The following is a 15521-nucleotide window of genomic DNA, read 5'->3' as shown; positions in this document are numbered from 1 at the left end:
CACTTCTTCTAACTATACAGTTTGGGCTATGAGGATGAAGATAGCATTAAAGGTTAGCAAAGTCTGGGAAACAATCGACCCCGGAAGCAAAGCAGAAGATAAAAACAATATGGCCATCGCCTTGTTGTTCCAATCAATACATGAAGCTTTGGTTCTTCAAGTCGGGGAATTAGACGACGCAAAATCTGTTTGGGATGCTGTGAAATCGCGCCATATAGGAGTAGAAAGAGTACGTGAAGCGAGACTACAAACTCTGATGGCAGAGTTTGATAGACTCAAGATGAAGGATGCAGACACAATCGACACATTCGTGGGAAAACTTTCAGAGATATCCTCCAAGTCAGCTTCCTTAGGAGAGTCGATAGAGGAACCGAAAATTGTTAAGAAATTTTTGTCAAGCTTGCCAAGTAAGAAGTATATTCATATCGTTGCTTCACTTGAGCAAGTATTGGATCTAAACTCAACAAGTTTTGAGGATATCATTGGGAGATTGAAAGCTTATGAAGAAAGAGTCGCCGAAGATGAAGAAGAAGCAGTTGATGACTCTAGTAAGCTGATGTACGCAGATTCAAAACAAGAGAGCTATGGCAACAACTACAATAACCGTGGACGTGGGCGTGGTGGTCGATCGGGTTGGCGAGGAAGAGGTCGTGCACGAGGTTTGTTTCAACAACAAAGAGACGCGTATCGGCAAGGACAAGGTGGTGGTGGAGATGCATCTCACATTACCTGTTTCAATTGTGATAAGCTTGGTCACTATGCTACAGATTCTCCCGATAAGCTATTAAATCTTCAAGAAACTGTCGAGAAGAAGGAGGAAGACACTCATGAAGCTGATGCTCTCATGATGAATGAGGTAGTTTACCTTAATGAGAACAAAGGTGAACCCTAAGAGGTTTGAGACTGAATCTGACGCAATGGATGTGTGGTGTCTTGAAAATGACGCTAGCAACCACATGAGTGGTAATCGACTTTTTTTCTTCGAATTGGACGACTCGATCACTGGAAAAGTACGGTTTGGAGACGATTCAAGATTAACATAATGGGAAAGGGTTCAATCTGTTTCATAGTCAGAGGAGGAGAGAAGAAGATATTAAAGAATGTATACTACTTACCGGCATTGCGGAGTAACATTGTCAGCTTAGGTCAAGCTACAGAAGTTGGATGTGAAGTACGTATGAAAGATGACCAACTAAGCCTATTTGATAGAGACGGACAGTTGATGGTTAGGAGTACAAGATCAAAGAACCGTCTATATAAGGTAACCCTACAGGTTGATCTTATACAATGCTTGCAAGTGAAAGGATTTGGAGACTATACGTTATGGCACGCACGGCTGGGGCATATTAACAAGGATACGATGCGACTCATGGTTAGTAAGGAGCTGGTAAACGGCATGCCTGACATTGACCGTTGCTCTGAGACATGCGTGTCATGCTTGAAGGCAAAACAAACTCGGAAGCCCTTCCCACAAGCAACATCATATCGTGCAAAGGAACTTCTTGAGCTTGTACATGCCGACTTATGTGGACCTATCACGCCATCAACTCCAGCCAACAATCGATATGTTTTTGTTCTTATTGACGATTGTTCTCGCTACATGTGGACGGCATTGCTAAAGGAAAAGAGTGAGGCCTTTGAGAAGTTTAAAACCTTCAAAGTACTTGCTGAACAAGAAACACATACAGAGCTAAAAAACTTGCAGACAGATAGAGGAGGAGAATTTTGTTCACGGGAGTTTCAGGCGTATTGCGAGAGGAATGACATTAAACGACACTTGACTGGGCCTTACTCTCCACAACAAAACGGTGTAGTGGAGCGACACAATAGAACGCTCCTAGAGGTGATCAGGAGTATCCTAAAACACATGAATCTACCGAACCATCTATGGGGCGAAGCAATAAGGCAGTGCACCTATCTAATCAACCGAGTTGCAACTAGGTCTCTTGATCTAAGCACACCATATGAAGCTTTGAAGTCACACAAGCCGAACCTCTCTCACGTTAAAGTGTTTGGATGTGTCTGTCACGCAAGAACCGAAAGGGCAGGAAGAAAGAAACTCGACGACAGATCCAGAACTCTTGTACATCTTGGAATAGAACCAGGATCAAAGCTTATCATCTATTTGATCCATTGAGTAAATGTATTGTTGTCAGTCGGGATGTTGTGTTCGAAGAAGAAAAGAGTTTGAATTGGACCAAGGACGACAACGGTGATCCTGGAGAGCTTGAAGTTGACCTATCTCGTCTGATCGTGAACACAAACGAAGATGGACCTTCATCTCCGACTAATGAGGTCGAAGAAGAACTCGATAATGGCAACAATGGCAGCAGCAAAGAAGACGAAGTCGAGCCATTACCTATATGATCAACAAGGATCACCACCAGACCATCATATCTCGATGATTACGTCCTTCTTGCTGAGATAGAAGGAGAGCGACTGCTGATGATTGTTAACGATGAGCCTTGGGATTACAATGAAGCTAAGAAGATGAAAGTTTGGATTGATGCTTGCAAGGATGAGATCTTCTCTATAGAGAAGAACAATACTTGGGATCTTGTTGAGCTACCGGATGGTATAAAGACAATAGGCTTGAAGTGGGTCTTCAAGATCAAACACAACGCTGACGGGACTATCAGCAAATACAAAGCGCGACTGGTAGCTAAAGGTTATATTCAACGGCATGGAGTGGATTACGACGAAGTGTTCGCTCCGGTGGCTCGTATTGAGACTATACGGTTGATTATTGCGCTGGCTGGTTCACATGGTTGGGAGATACATCATCTCGACGTCAAGACCGCTTTTCTCCACGGAGAGCTGAAGGAGGAAGTCTTTGTGAATCAACCTGAGGGCTTCACGGTCTCAGGAGAAGAACACAAAGCCTATAGACTTAAGAAAACCCTTTACGATCTACGACAAGCTCCGAGAGCATGGAATATAAGACTTAACATGATCTTGCGAGGCTTAAACTTCCAGAGATGTTCCAAAGAACCCTCTCTTTATCGTAGAGAAGAAAATAAGGAGCTTCTCATCGTGGTAGTCTATGTTGATGACCTGCTAGTCACCGGCTCTTCTCTACGAGCTATACTGAAGTTTAAGAAAGAGATGGGAGCTAAGTTTGAGATGAGCGATCCTGGGAAGTTGACGTACTATTTGGGAATAGAAGTCTTGCAGTATGACGGAGGCATCATACTCAAACAGGATAGATATGCACAACGGGTCCTTGAGGAATGTGGCATGAGCTCGTGTAACCTAACACATGTGCCTTTGGAGCAGAACACACAGTTCTCTACTGCGAATGACGAGGATAAGGTTGATGAGAAGGAGTTTCGCCGGAACATTGGGTGCTTATGCTACTTGTTGCATACACGACCGGATCTTGCATTCAGTGTTGGAGTCTTGAGTAGATATATGCAAGATCCTAAGGTATCACACGGAGCTGCAATGAAACAAGTTCTTAGGTACCTTCGAGGTATTGTCTCTCTCGGCTTGCGTTATGAACGGGGAAAAGGTACTGGTTTGTTAGGTTACAGCGACAGTTCATGCAATATAGACATAGATGATGGTAAAGGCACAACAGGACATATATTTTATTTCGGTGAGAGTCCTATAACGTGGAGCTCGACAAAGAAAGAGCTGGTAGCTCTTTCGTCGTGTGAATCAGAATTTATGGCTGCAATAGAAGCTGCAAAACAAGCTATTTGGTTGCAGGAATTACTAAGCGAAGCTATTGGAGAAGCTAGTGAATGTGTGGTCATTAAGGTTGATCACAAGTCAGCAATTGCGCTATCAAAGAATCTGGTGTTTCATGGATGAAGCAAGCACATTCATAGGAGATTTCATTTTATAAGAGAGTGTGTCGAGAATGAGTTGGTTGAAGTTGAACATATTCCGGGAAGTGAGCAAAAGGCGGATATCTTCACCAATTCACTTGGTCGAAATAAGTTTAAGGAGATGCGAGAACTTATTGGAGTTCAAAATGTGTGTGAAGACAAGTTCAAGCTTAAGGGGGAGAATGTTGGATAAGCTTGAGTTGCAAGTTTACTTTTCCTTATTTAAAATTATGTTTATCTATAAGGATTATGATATTATGTTTTGTGATAATACTATGAGGATTAGGAGTTGTCTAAGTCCTATATATAGTGATGCATATTGTGATGCATAGGTGTGTGATTTTGTGATCTTGATATTGAACTTGGTGATTGAATAATAAGAAAAGAACTTCTTATTGATATTGTGATTCTATAGATAACACTCCCATCATCCAGCAGGACGCAACTCAGCAGTTCAATCCTGAAGGAACTCCCACACCACCCCCAACTGGCAGTGTTACCAACGGCATCAACCATCAATCTGAATGGTATGTTATCACAAATACGTGATAATTTGCAAAAAGTTCTCTGTTTTGATTTAACATACAGGTCAGTAGGATGCCGTGGCACAGCAAGCTTTTTAACGCTTCAAGCAACTCAATCAGGTCTAGACCAACCAGTAGGCGCAAATCAATTCCTTAAGTGCATATCACCAAAGACTCCACGCCAGCCCTAATCACCAAAGACTCCACGCCAGCCCTAGGTGGACGTACAAACTCAATAGGAAACAACAGATTGGGATTCTGCCAAGAATCCATCCCAATTGAAAAAACAGCGAGCCCAAAAATCGAGATCGGCATCATAAAACGAACACTGGCCCGAACTATAGCCAATCTCAAACAATGCAATCAAAAATTCACCAGGCGGCTAGCTTGGACCATGAGGTCGACAAATTCATTGAAGAGACACAAAAGACACCATTCACGGATGGCATCACCTAAAATCAAGCAGAAAATCCCCTCTTATGATGGTAAAACGGATTCCCGAGCTCACTGACAGCTTTATGCATTACAATGGGACAAACTCGTTTTGCCAAAGGAGAACTGATATACCATGGATTTTACCCATTTTTAGCCATAGTATATGAGTGTTTTAAGATATAATTATTATATTTTGAAACCTTTTTGGCATATTTATAGGTTCAGAAGTGTTTTGGAGGAAAGTGGTGATTTTTGTGTATTTTAGAGATAAAATGAGAGGAACCCCGTAGCTGCCATTGAACCAGTCAAGAGGTTGACATTCAGAGACTAACATCGATCGATGCACATCATGTACCGCCGATCGACAGCGAAGCGCGCAAGACCCTACTAGGTTATCAACCGACTTAAATCTCAAGTCACACACATTTACAGAAATACCCCTGGCTAATTTTAACCTAATATTTTTGTGCTCTACCATTGTTCTAGGCAACACATGCTTTCATACTTTTCTACTTTTCACAGCAAACATTACTTAGGGTTTTTGTAGTATGGAGAGAAGATCCAAGACTCCTTCATAGATTTGTATTGCAACTCCAGTATTTCTAACTATATTCTATTTATGCAATTTATTCAGTTATCTATTATGATTTACTTTGCTATGTTTGAGTAATTCATATGTTAGATTTAGGGTTCAAATAGGTTATGAGGGATTAGCCCAAAATATAGAATTTTTAAGGTGATAAATATCCTTCAAGGAATTGTTGTTAATGCATGTGTTCTAAAATAGCTAACTAGAACCTTGAACTTAGAATTGTGAACAACTACGACGATAGGTTCTGCACCAGAATTAATTCTCTTGAGCTAGGATTGCAAGAAATAAGTTAAAGATAATCTAGACAATACTAGTGAACCTATCGATCAACTCGTTAAGGCATGTCTAAGGAAACATCAATCCACACTAATCCCATAGCATTGATCAACGTTTGATCCGTATTAACAAGCAGAAGCGAAGATATTGGACTTAGTCAAACATAAGACTCACATGCGAAAGCTGAATATCTTTACACTATAAATCGAGTTCTAGGATTGACAACCTAAGTATTATATACTTATATATTCCTGATTACTTGAATAGAAACCCTAGATCTAGCGCTTTCTAATAATTGTTTACAGACCTCAAACCAATCAACTGAACAACTGCCTTGTTTGCCTTGCTTGCTTATTTACTGTTTTCATAATTTTCCTAGCTTAATCACTGCTGATTAGGATCTATTGTGTGTCCTAGCTCCTTGTGGATTTGATCCCTAAGTAACTGAACCTCTTATTTGAGAGAGTAAACGTCACTCCTTAGGGTAATTTGAGTGATATCAGGAACGAAAACCGGCTATTGTCAAAAGTTTGTCAAAAATTTATCATGAGCGTCTCCTAACTGGTTCTCTCGATTGGAGGTTAACTCTATCGATAATTTCAGAAAATTGTTTACGGTGTTCATGAGGTACTACTCCATGTTCATAGAGAAGGGAGCTTCAGATACTAACCTATGGAAAATTTAACATATAAAGGAAGATTATCTCCGTTCATTCATCAGAAGATTCAAAGCAATCCTTTCTAACATTGTCGTGAACAACAAGGCCGCGATAGCAGACCTGAAATGCTTTGTGGCATGAATCGTGTGTTCATGAAGATGTCTTGCTTGACAAACATGTCACCCTCGAGGATTCTTTCCACTAGGATTCAAGATACATGGAAATGGAAGAAGAAAAGAAAGCTCTCTCTGAAAACACGCTTCGATGTCAAAACCAAAAGATAAGACCCGCGACGACAATGACGGCCGACAAAGTTAAACGTGGAGGATCAATAGGAGATGGAGACTCTTCCAGAGATCAGACCTGGAACATTAAAGTTCTGTCATAATTCCAAGAATTTCCGCGAGGACCACAAGTCTCATGGTCTTGCCATGAAGACTCCCCTCCGAGGGGTCTGCTACACTAAAATTGGATATTTTCTACAAGTTACAGTGGTTATTGTAATACTTTAGATTCGATGCCAGAGGACCGTTTCCATCTTCTATTCTATGGTTTGATATGAAGCTAAGCCAAATCGATTGACTGCAAAATAAGAAAATCAGATAAACCAGAAAAAGAGATGGATTGGTTTGGATTCAGATTAATAAAATTGCTAAGCCTAGGGAGATGGATCAGGTATCAAGCGATCATGAGCCAAATAATGATTCAATGAACAATTTTAAACAAGTTTACAACTAAACTGTTGTTTGGATTCAAACATGATGACAAACATTAATGCTCAGATTCGATTAGTTCACAAATTGCTCTAACATCTACTTTCGTCGGTTAGAGAGAAGTTGCTCATTCGTGCTATGTATATCAACCTCAAACACTTTTGATGAATAGATTAAACTTAAAATCATACACTAAGTGTTCATTTTAATGCAAGCTTTAAGTGAAATAATGAATGAAGACAATCTCAGCGATAATCCTTATTTGTATTTAGACACTTTAACATCCTAAACTTATCAAAATGACTACTTAGACATAAACAAAGTTAACACAAAGATAGATGATGAAGAAACATGAATAACGATTGCAAAAGAATGAAATAGAGTTCAGGGATTCTTCTCGAAAAACGACAGAGAGAATAAATCCTTCTCCCTTACAAAGTAGAAAAATCGCAAGTGTCCTTGTATTTTCTGTTCTACATAAAAATTGAAGTCTCCTCCGAAATAAAATGAAAAACGTCATATATTGCAGGTTGCAGGTGGTTGGGAAAAAGAGGGGGAATCTTGATATCACTCAAATTACCCCCAAGGAGGGACGTGTACTCTCTCAAATAAGAGGTTCAGTCGTAGTACTTAGGGATCAAATCAACAAGGAGCTAAGGAAGACAATAGATCCTAATCATCTTATGATTAAGCTAGGCAAACAGAGTAATTAATAAAAAGCAAGGGTGAACAAGGTAGTTGTTTAGTTGATTGATTGGTTGAGGTTGTAAACAATTATGAGAAATAATTAGATCTAGGATTTCAGGTAATCATGATTGTAGTGATATAGATGCCAAGGTTTTCAATCCTAGAACTCAAATTCAAATTGCAAAGTATTCCAGCTTCTGCATGCGAATAAATCCTATTTACTAAGTCCAATATCTCAGATGTTGCTTGTTGATATGGTTTGAACGTCAATTGATGCTATGAGATTAGCGTCGATCGACGTTTACCTAGGCAAGCTTTAGTGAGCTGTTCGATAGGTTCACTAGTATTAACTAAATCAGCTGTCGCTTGTTCCTAGCAATCCTAGCTGAAGAAAATTAATTCAGGTAAAAACCATGCCGTTGTGTGCACCTAATTATCTTAAGTTCAGGCTTCTAGTTAGCTACTCTAGAACACAAACATTACAAACAATTCCTTGAAGAAAATTTTTGTCACATTTGCGTATCTATATATTGGGCAAATCCCATAGCCTTACTTTAAACCATAAATCTAACAAAGGTAACTCAGACATAACAAAATATAACATAGCAAATATCTGAATAAAATGCATATAAATAGAATAAAGTAGAAAAACTAGAGCTCCAATACAAAACTCTGAAGGAGTTTTGGATCTTCTCTCCAAACTACTAAAAACCCTAAACATGTTTTGCTATGAAAATAATAAAGTATGAAAGTGTGTCTTACCCAAAATAATGGCAGAGCACATAAATATTAGGTTAAAGTCGGCCATGGATATTTCTGGAATTGATGTGGAACTTGGGCCATAAGTCGGTTGGGAACCAAGTTGGGCCTTGCGCGCTTCACTGTCAATCGACGAAAAAAGTTGTCCGCCGATCGATGTTTGTCTCTGATTTTCAACCTTCGGACTGGTTCGGTCAGCTACGGATTCTTCTCATTTTATCTCCAAAATGCACCAAAATCACAATTTTCCTCCAAAACACTCATGAACGTGTAAATACTCTTAAAAGGCTCCAGAATATAATAAATAACTCCTAAAACAACTATATACCATGGCTAAAAACTGGTAAAATCCATGGTATATCAACTCCCCCAGACTTACTCTTTTGCTTGTCCTCAAGGAAAACAAGAATAGTCCTAATGAAAGAGGTTTTGAAAACAGCAGGGACTCACATGATTTAAAATCATTACTCTTACTTCTGAAAATATGATAGGTGGAAGTGAATCATTACTAATGATGATCCAATGTACTACACTCTATCTTAGTCACCATTACCATACATCACACAACTCCACTGATAGTGTCTAACGTACCCTTCTGCTTACCTCATTTCTGCTTAAAGTAAATGTGTAGGCTACATCTTGGGAGTATCGATCAAGGGACACATGGAATCAACTCAAGCAAGTATCTGGACCCACAGGTAACCCTTTCTGGTTTTCCCTCTCTCTTCTCTTCTCTAAATCCGATTTTTTTTATTATATAGTATATATAATTACTGGGAAAACTGTAGGTGAATAGTAGAGTCATCGATAATGTATCTACCCTTCACTTCCAAACAATGTGTGATCATTCTATTAGAGTAGAATAATGGGGCCGCAGGAAACATTTCAATCTTTTGTAAATATGGATGCCAAAGAAAGGTGGAAGGAGAACGAGAGACACTAAGTTTAATACCTTCCAGACTTCCAAAAGGACTCCGATCCAATGTATACCAAGCCCCAAAACAAAGCAAGTAGAATAGATTAAAGTTGGAAGTCAGCTTTGGTTTCTCCAGACATTCTCAGGAAGTGTGGATGTGAGTAACATGTGATACACTGCCGTGTTTCCATCTAATACATCTTGCAGTCAATAAATCTAGATGGTGCTAGAGAGTTGTTAGAGTAGTAACTAAAATGTAATAAGATCATAATCTTCTTTGAGAACCTGGACAATGAAGTTGTTGACAGGAAGATTGGCTCAGTTGAGTCCCAGTACTATCCCACAGCCGGTGAAAATTCCTCCTGGTGTGTGATTGCGTTGACAAACTTAAAAGGTCTTTTAGTCCGGGAGAGTTCTGATTAATTCTAGCTGTATATGGCATCAAAGATGATCCGAGCTTCCACCACTTTCGAACACTGCATAAGATTGAGGGTATACAGCTAACCAGCTATCATTGAACAGAACACAATCTATCTTCTTTAGGATAAGACCTTCAGTTCGCTTATTACACCAAGTGTATCGAGGACCATGCGAGGCTAAGTCCAAAAGGGAGCAGTACTGCACAATCTCGTTAAAATCCCTCATTCCTTGCGTCACCATAGGAGATCTCTCATGTGAGGAATGATCTTCCATCTCCAAAGTTTCATTAAAACCACCTACTACTACTATCCAAGGTTTGTGTCGAATAATAGGTGAATCCTGATGAAGTTTTAAATCTTTTCATAACTCCCTTATTTCTTCTACTGCATTTGAAGCATAAACAATCGAGTAGAAGAATTCTTCTGCTCCATCTATCGATATCGATACTGTGAGATTTTGTTCACTTTTAAAGAATGGAGTTACTCTCACATCTGACTTCCACACCAACCATATTATTCCCAATGTATTCATGAGGAGGATAGACAGACAATACAGGATGATGAGTGTAGAGAAGTCTACGATTTATTGTGGTGGTATGCAGGAGGAGGATAGACAGGCAATACATGATCAGTTTCACTTGGACGTTGGCCTGTTACCTGTTATATATTTAGGCCTTCCTCTCTTGACAAAGAGAATGGGCAAAAGTGTTTACTAACCTCTCATTGAAAAGATAAAGAAGCGAATTAGCCTCTGGACAAACCGTTTCTTATCTAGGGCCAGGAGATTGCAACTTATTAAGTCCGTGCTCATAAGCATTGCAAACTTTTGGATGTCGTCCTTTTGCCTTCCAGAAAATTTTTTGAAGGAGATAATAGTTTGTGCTCAGATTTTCTCTGGTGTTCCGGAGTTGAACGCTAGTAAAGCAAAAATTTCTCGAGATGTGGTCACGCCAAAGATAGAAGAAGGGGGTCTGGATCTAAGGCCATTGAAAGAAGTTAACATTACTTGTTGTCTGAAGCTAATATGGAGAGTCACATCTTCTCATTTTCTTTGGGCTCGGTGGGTTACAGAGTACTTGCTCAAGGGAGAGACGTTTTGGGCAGTACGTTCAAACTCAACATTGGGAATATGGGTGTGGCGTAAAATTTTGAAGTTTCGAGATAAATCGAAGGACTTCCATCGCATTGAAGTTAAGAATGGGTGTGGCACCTCATTTTGGTTTGATGCATGGTCAGATATGGATAGCTTATTTGATATTGTGGGAGCAAGGGGTTGTATCGACATGGGAATCTCTCTGACCGTGACGGTGGAATCTGTTATGTCACGACTCCCTCGACGGCATAGATACGATCTCTACATTATGTTTGAGGAAGCACTGAATAAGCATAGATGTAAGATGAGTACATGAGAATACGTTGTGTTATGGAAGGATAATATAGATGTTTTCAAACCGAAGTTTGACACAAGTAGCACGTGGTTGCTGCTTCGCAGTTCAGCACCGCAAGTCAGCTGGTACTTGCGGTGCATAACTGACTGTCCACTGGGGACAAAATGATCCTCTGGAACTCTGGAATAAATTCTGGATGTGTTCTGTGCCAACACCAGTTCAAAACTAGAGAACATTTATTCTTTGAATGCAGGGATTCTCAAGAGATATGGCTGAACCTGACTCAAAATATCCTGCCTTCCCAATTCACCTCTCGATGGCAAGACATCAGGGAGATACTGTCTGATAATACCCAACCGATGATACTGCTCTATCTCCTGCGATATAGCTTTCAAGTGGTTTTCTACTCAGTTTGGAAAGAACGAAACAACCGTCGGCATGGTCAAGGGCGAGTCTAGAGAATTTTTCTATTGGGTACACTATCAATCATAAAACATTAAAAATAGAGATTGTGGGTGCACATCATAAACTTTCCACCAGATCTAACATATTCACTATTTATTTTATTAGGAAATTTAAGTTATAAATCATTTTATGGGTGCACAGGCTCTATAGTAATGTTCGGCTTCGCCCCTGGACATGGTACTTCACCAACTCTGGCCTCTGATGATAAAAACTATTGATAGACAGATTCGAAATCAGTGTCTCTTATTGGGCTCAAAGAGGATTCGACGTTTCGGAGCTGTGCTTCAAGTATGGCTACCTACACGATAGGAGTTTGAAAAAAAGTCTGTACTATGTTTTAAAATCTCTGTTTCCAGTAATTTAGTCCGTAAAAAATAAATTTTTCTGAATAAACTTTACATATTATTCAAAACAATAAAATATATATAAATAATACGGTTATACTTCCTAAACCAAGCAACAGAACTGCCCGTAAAAAATATGAAAATGACACGCCTGTACAGACTTTACTGTTTAAGAAACATAATTGATAGAACCGTAAACTGGGTTAGCCCACCTCTATTAGCCCATATCCATTTGTCCATTTATTGTTTGCGGTCAGAAAATGACCATGTCCATTAAGAACCATGTCCATTAAGGACCAAACTCACTAACATCCGTGTTTACATGGGCTGCCATGGAATCCATAATAGACCATATAAGAAAAGTTTAAATTTTGCGGTTTTGGCAGAAAAAGTCAATTTTGCGGTTGTGGCGGAGAAAATCGATTTTTCGGTTTTAGCAAAAAAAACAGATTTTCCGATTTTGGCGAGAAACCCCGATTTTGAGGTTTTAACGGGAAAACTCGATTTTTGCGGTTTTAGCGGGAAAACTCGATTTTGCGGTTTTGGCGAAAAAAATCAATTTTTGGTTTTGGCGAAAAATTTGATTTTGCGGTTTTAGCTAGAATACTTGAATTTATGATTTTGACAAAAAAAACTTAATATTAAGATTTTAGCGGAAAAAATCGATTTTGCGATTTTGGCAGAAAAACTCGGATTTTAGAAACCTTAGCTTTTTGTGACCATTGGACCGCCCATGTCCACATAGTCCAAATCCATTAACGCTCATTACCCATTGGTCATGTGATTCTTGTTCATTTATAATCTGTATGGACAAATGGATGACCATTGGACCGCCCATGTCCACATAGTCCAAATCCGTTAACGCTCATTACCTATTGGTCATGTGATTCTTGTCCATTTATAATCCGTATGGACAAATGGGTGTCACCAAATTAGACTCATTTATATTTGGACATGGGCAACCAATAATCAGCCCGCCCATTCCACAGCTATAATAATTGATACATTTTAGTAGGAACTTATGAACCCGTTGATGTATTGTAAAACAATTGCAAACTCAGAAAAATTATTTTAAATCAAAATCTAAACTATAGCAGGCAGTTACTTTTTAAAACATGTGTTAAACCCCGAATTGGAAATGATTTTTTCTTCTTTCAATTTGGTTTGTTTGGAGGATTTGTAGTTCGGTTTATGACTTCTCTACTAGTTTTACTTGGTATAATTAAACATCATTATATATTTTGTTAGTATGGTTGGATTCGTCTATATGCATGTCTGGTGTTGCATAGTAACGTATTCTTATAAGATACAAGCAAACAGTAACATATTAACATAATACACATCTAAAGTTCATCCACAAAAGCTGTGAGATACTTTTTTTTTTGTGCAGCGTGAGATACTTATATTTTATACTCATTGCATCTGACTTTTTATGAATTATCACCCATATTACTCTAGCTACTCGGACTTGATTTCAAAGCGTTCGGATAGATTCGGGGTACAGGACCCCACGTACACCCGTATTGTCCAAGATCTTCTTGTTGAGTGCATTTTCCTCAGACGTGGTCATGAACAGCAACCGGCAACCCCACTCAATCAGTTCCGGACAAAATACTTTCCAAAGATACGTCACCTTAAACCATGATGGCTCGGTCACATATCTTTGTTTCCGACACACACCGTTCACTATCTCCTTTGCACAACCTGATACCGATGCCACCGGAAATCCTCCTACTTGAACCTTATTTAGTTTGAAAACGAGCAAATTATAACGGATACAGCACATCGCTATTCAAGAATGTACATGTACATTAAGGAGTTAGCTTTGACTTACATCTCTGACGTCTTGGTCGACTACTAACTCTCCTTCAGCAGAGAAATACTTGCCTTGTGCGAGTTCGAATTGAGTATAACCAGGCGTAACGATTGTAATGTGTACGTCTCCGCCAAGCTCAATTCTCAGAGTCTCGAAGAAGTTTAACAAAGCTGCTTTGCTCGCCTAACATATAGAATTATGTACAATTACTCAAAATCAACGTTGGACCAACGGGACACTTTACTAAGATATATTGTGTATAGTGACTTACTGACTTACATTGTAAAAGCTCATCCGTGGGGCGGTTAGCCATGCCGCAGAGGACGACATAACCACAATCTTCCCATTGCTTTGTCGAAGGTAAGGAAGCGCAGCACGAGTTGTATAAACTGATCCCCAGAAGTTAGTATCCTAATATATATTCAAATGATAGGTCAATGATCCAGCAGTTGGCTGATCTTGTAAATTACAATCATATAACATTACCATAACTGATCTTGTCCTAGTTATTTCTTCAAAGTTCTCGAACATTGAAATCTTCGTTATTCCAGCATTATTTACAAGATGATCCACTGTAAGGTCAAAGCAAGTCAACGGTAGACTAACCAAAACAGACTACTGATTTAACATTGAGACTATTTAAGACGGACGTGTTTTAAAAATATTTTATCTACTCTTATTGATCATATCAATATGTTGTTTTTTTGTTCGAAATAGTAACTATAAAAAGGCCGGTTTTGATCGCGAAGGAATGGTTTGACTGAATTACATCTGCCAAAATGGGAGATGGTCTCATCTACGATTCGTCTACAATCATCAGGTTTGGAGACATCAGCATGAACGGTGACAACATTCGGGGATCCAACTTCACGTGCAATCTCTGCCACTTCCTCTAGACGGTTCTTCCTTAGGGCAGTCAGAGCCAGACATGCACCTTTACTTGCGTACTCATACGCCAATCGCTGATGATAAAAATAATAATAAGTAACTCTCAAATGAATACTATTCCTTTCTTCGGTCTAAAATTTTACAATAAATTAACGCATTATAACCAAACCTCGCCGATACCGGAGGAAGCACCAGTGATGAGAACCACTTTCCCATTAAGATTTTCACAGAAAATGGTAGAGAAGATAGACTGCAAAAACTTGAAGAAGATAAAAGGAGGCAAGAAGAAGCAAAGACCAAAAAAGGTGAAGAAAGGTGCAGTAAGGTTGAGGAAGTCGTTTATCAATTCCATCTTCGATCAAAACGCATTAATGATATTGACACTCAACGACCATTTACTTATGTATTATATATAAATTCAACTATATTTTTAATAGATTTTGGCCACAACGGTGATGAGACGAAGAGAGAAGACACGCAATATCAGGTGGTATAGAATGACAACATTGCATGGGAACGACACGACACGACACGACACGTTGTGTCAAGGTGTGGAAAATGCACGTCGATCACTCGTACTCATTGTTTTCTTTATCTCTTTGACATCTCTAGAGGATAAGATCATGTCTTCGTTCCACGAAGTTATATTGTCGTTTTTGCGGAAATACATAATAAGTTACAAGAACGCTGTGGGCGGATTTAATAACAAATAAAAGTGTGCTCGTACAACATATATAAATTTCTACAAACACAAAAGATTATAAAAATATTTTTTTTATCACTTTAGAAATTTCTCAAAACTAAACTT

At 39.1% G+C, this 15521-nt stretch overlaps 2 protein-coding genes across 2 annotated transcripts; one reads left to right on the top strand and one right to left on the bottom strand.

The window, feature by feature from the left end:
* The first annotated feature begins 10642 nt into the window (after positions 1–10642).
* LOC106384053 lies at positions 10643–11221 on the top strand. The gene has a single exon (XM_013824074.1). The coding sequence runs from the start codon at positions 10643–10645 to the stop codon at positions 11219–11221; it is 579 nt and encodes a 192-aa protein (XP_013679528.1).
* Positions 11222–13288: 2067 nt separating this feature from the next.
* Positions 13289–15176, bottom strand: LOC106388464 (11-beta-hydroxysteroid dehydrogenase 1A). The gene is made up of 6 exons (XM_013828540.2): positions 14883–15176; positions 14595–14787; positions 14312–14397; positions 14105–14236; positions 13844–14008; positions 13289–13750 (listed from the first exon to the last, which is right to left on the bottom strand). Exons 1-6 carry the CDS (start codon positions 15063–15065, stop codon positions 13484–13486), a joined length of 1026 nt encoding a protein of 341 aa, XP_013683994.1. The 5' UTR covers positions 15066–15176; the 3' UTR covers positions 13289–13483.
* Between the last annotated feature and the right edge of the window lie 345 nt (positions 15177–15521).

Source organism: Brassica napus, chromosome C3 (genome assembly GCF_020379485.1).
Source record: "Brassica napus cultivar Da-Ae chromosome C3, Da-Ae, whole genome shotgun sequence".
In the NCBI taxonomy this organism is placed as follows: domain Eukaryota; kingdom Viridiplantae; phylum Streptophyta; class Magnoliopsida; order Brassicales; family Brassicaceae; genus Brassica; species Brassica napus.
The sequence above is the reverse complement of the archived record's forward strand: the minus strand, read 5'-3'. Positions and strand labels throughout refer to the sequence as shown.

Coding starts and splice junctions, on each gene's coding strand:
- LOC106384053 (XM_013824074.1), top strand. CDS start 10,643: ATGTCGTCCTTTTGCCTTCCAGAAAATTTTTTGAAGGAGATAATAGTT.
- LOC106388464 (XM_013828540.2), bottom strand. CDS start 15,065: ATGGAATTGATAAACGACTTCCTCAACCTTACTGCACCTTTCTTCACC. Junction 14,398..14,594: donor CATCTCCCATTTTGGCAGAT/GTAATTCAGTCA, acceptor TTGACCTTACAG/TGGATCATCTTGTAAATAAT. Junction 13,751..13,843: donor TCGACCAAGACGTCAGAGAT/GTAAGTCAAAGC, acceptor AAACTAAATAAG/GTTCAAGTAGGAGGATTTCC.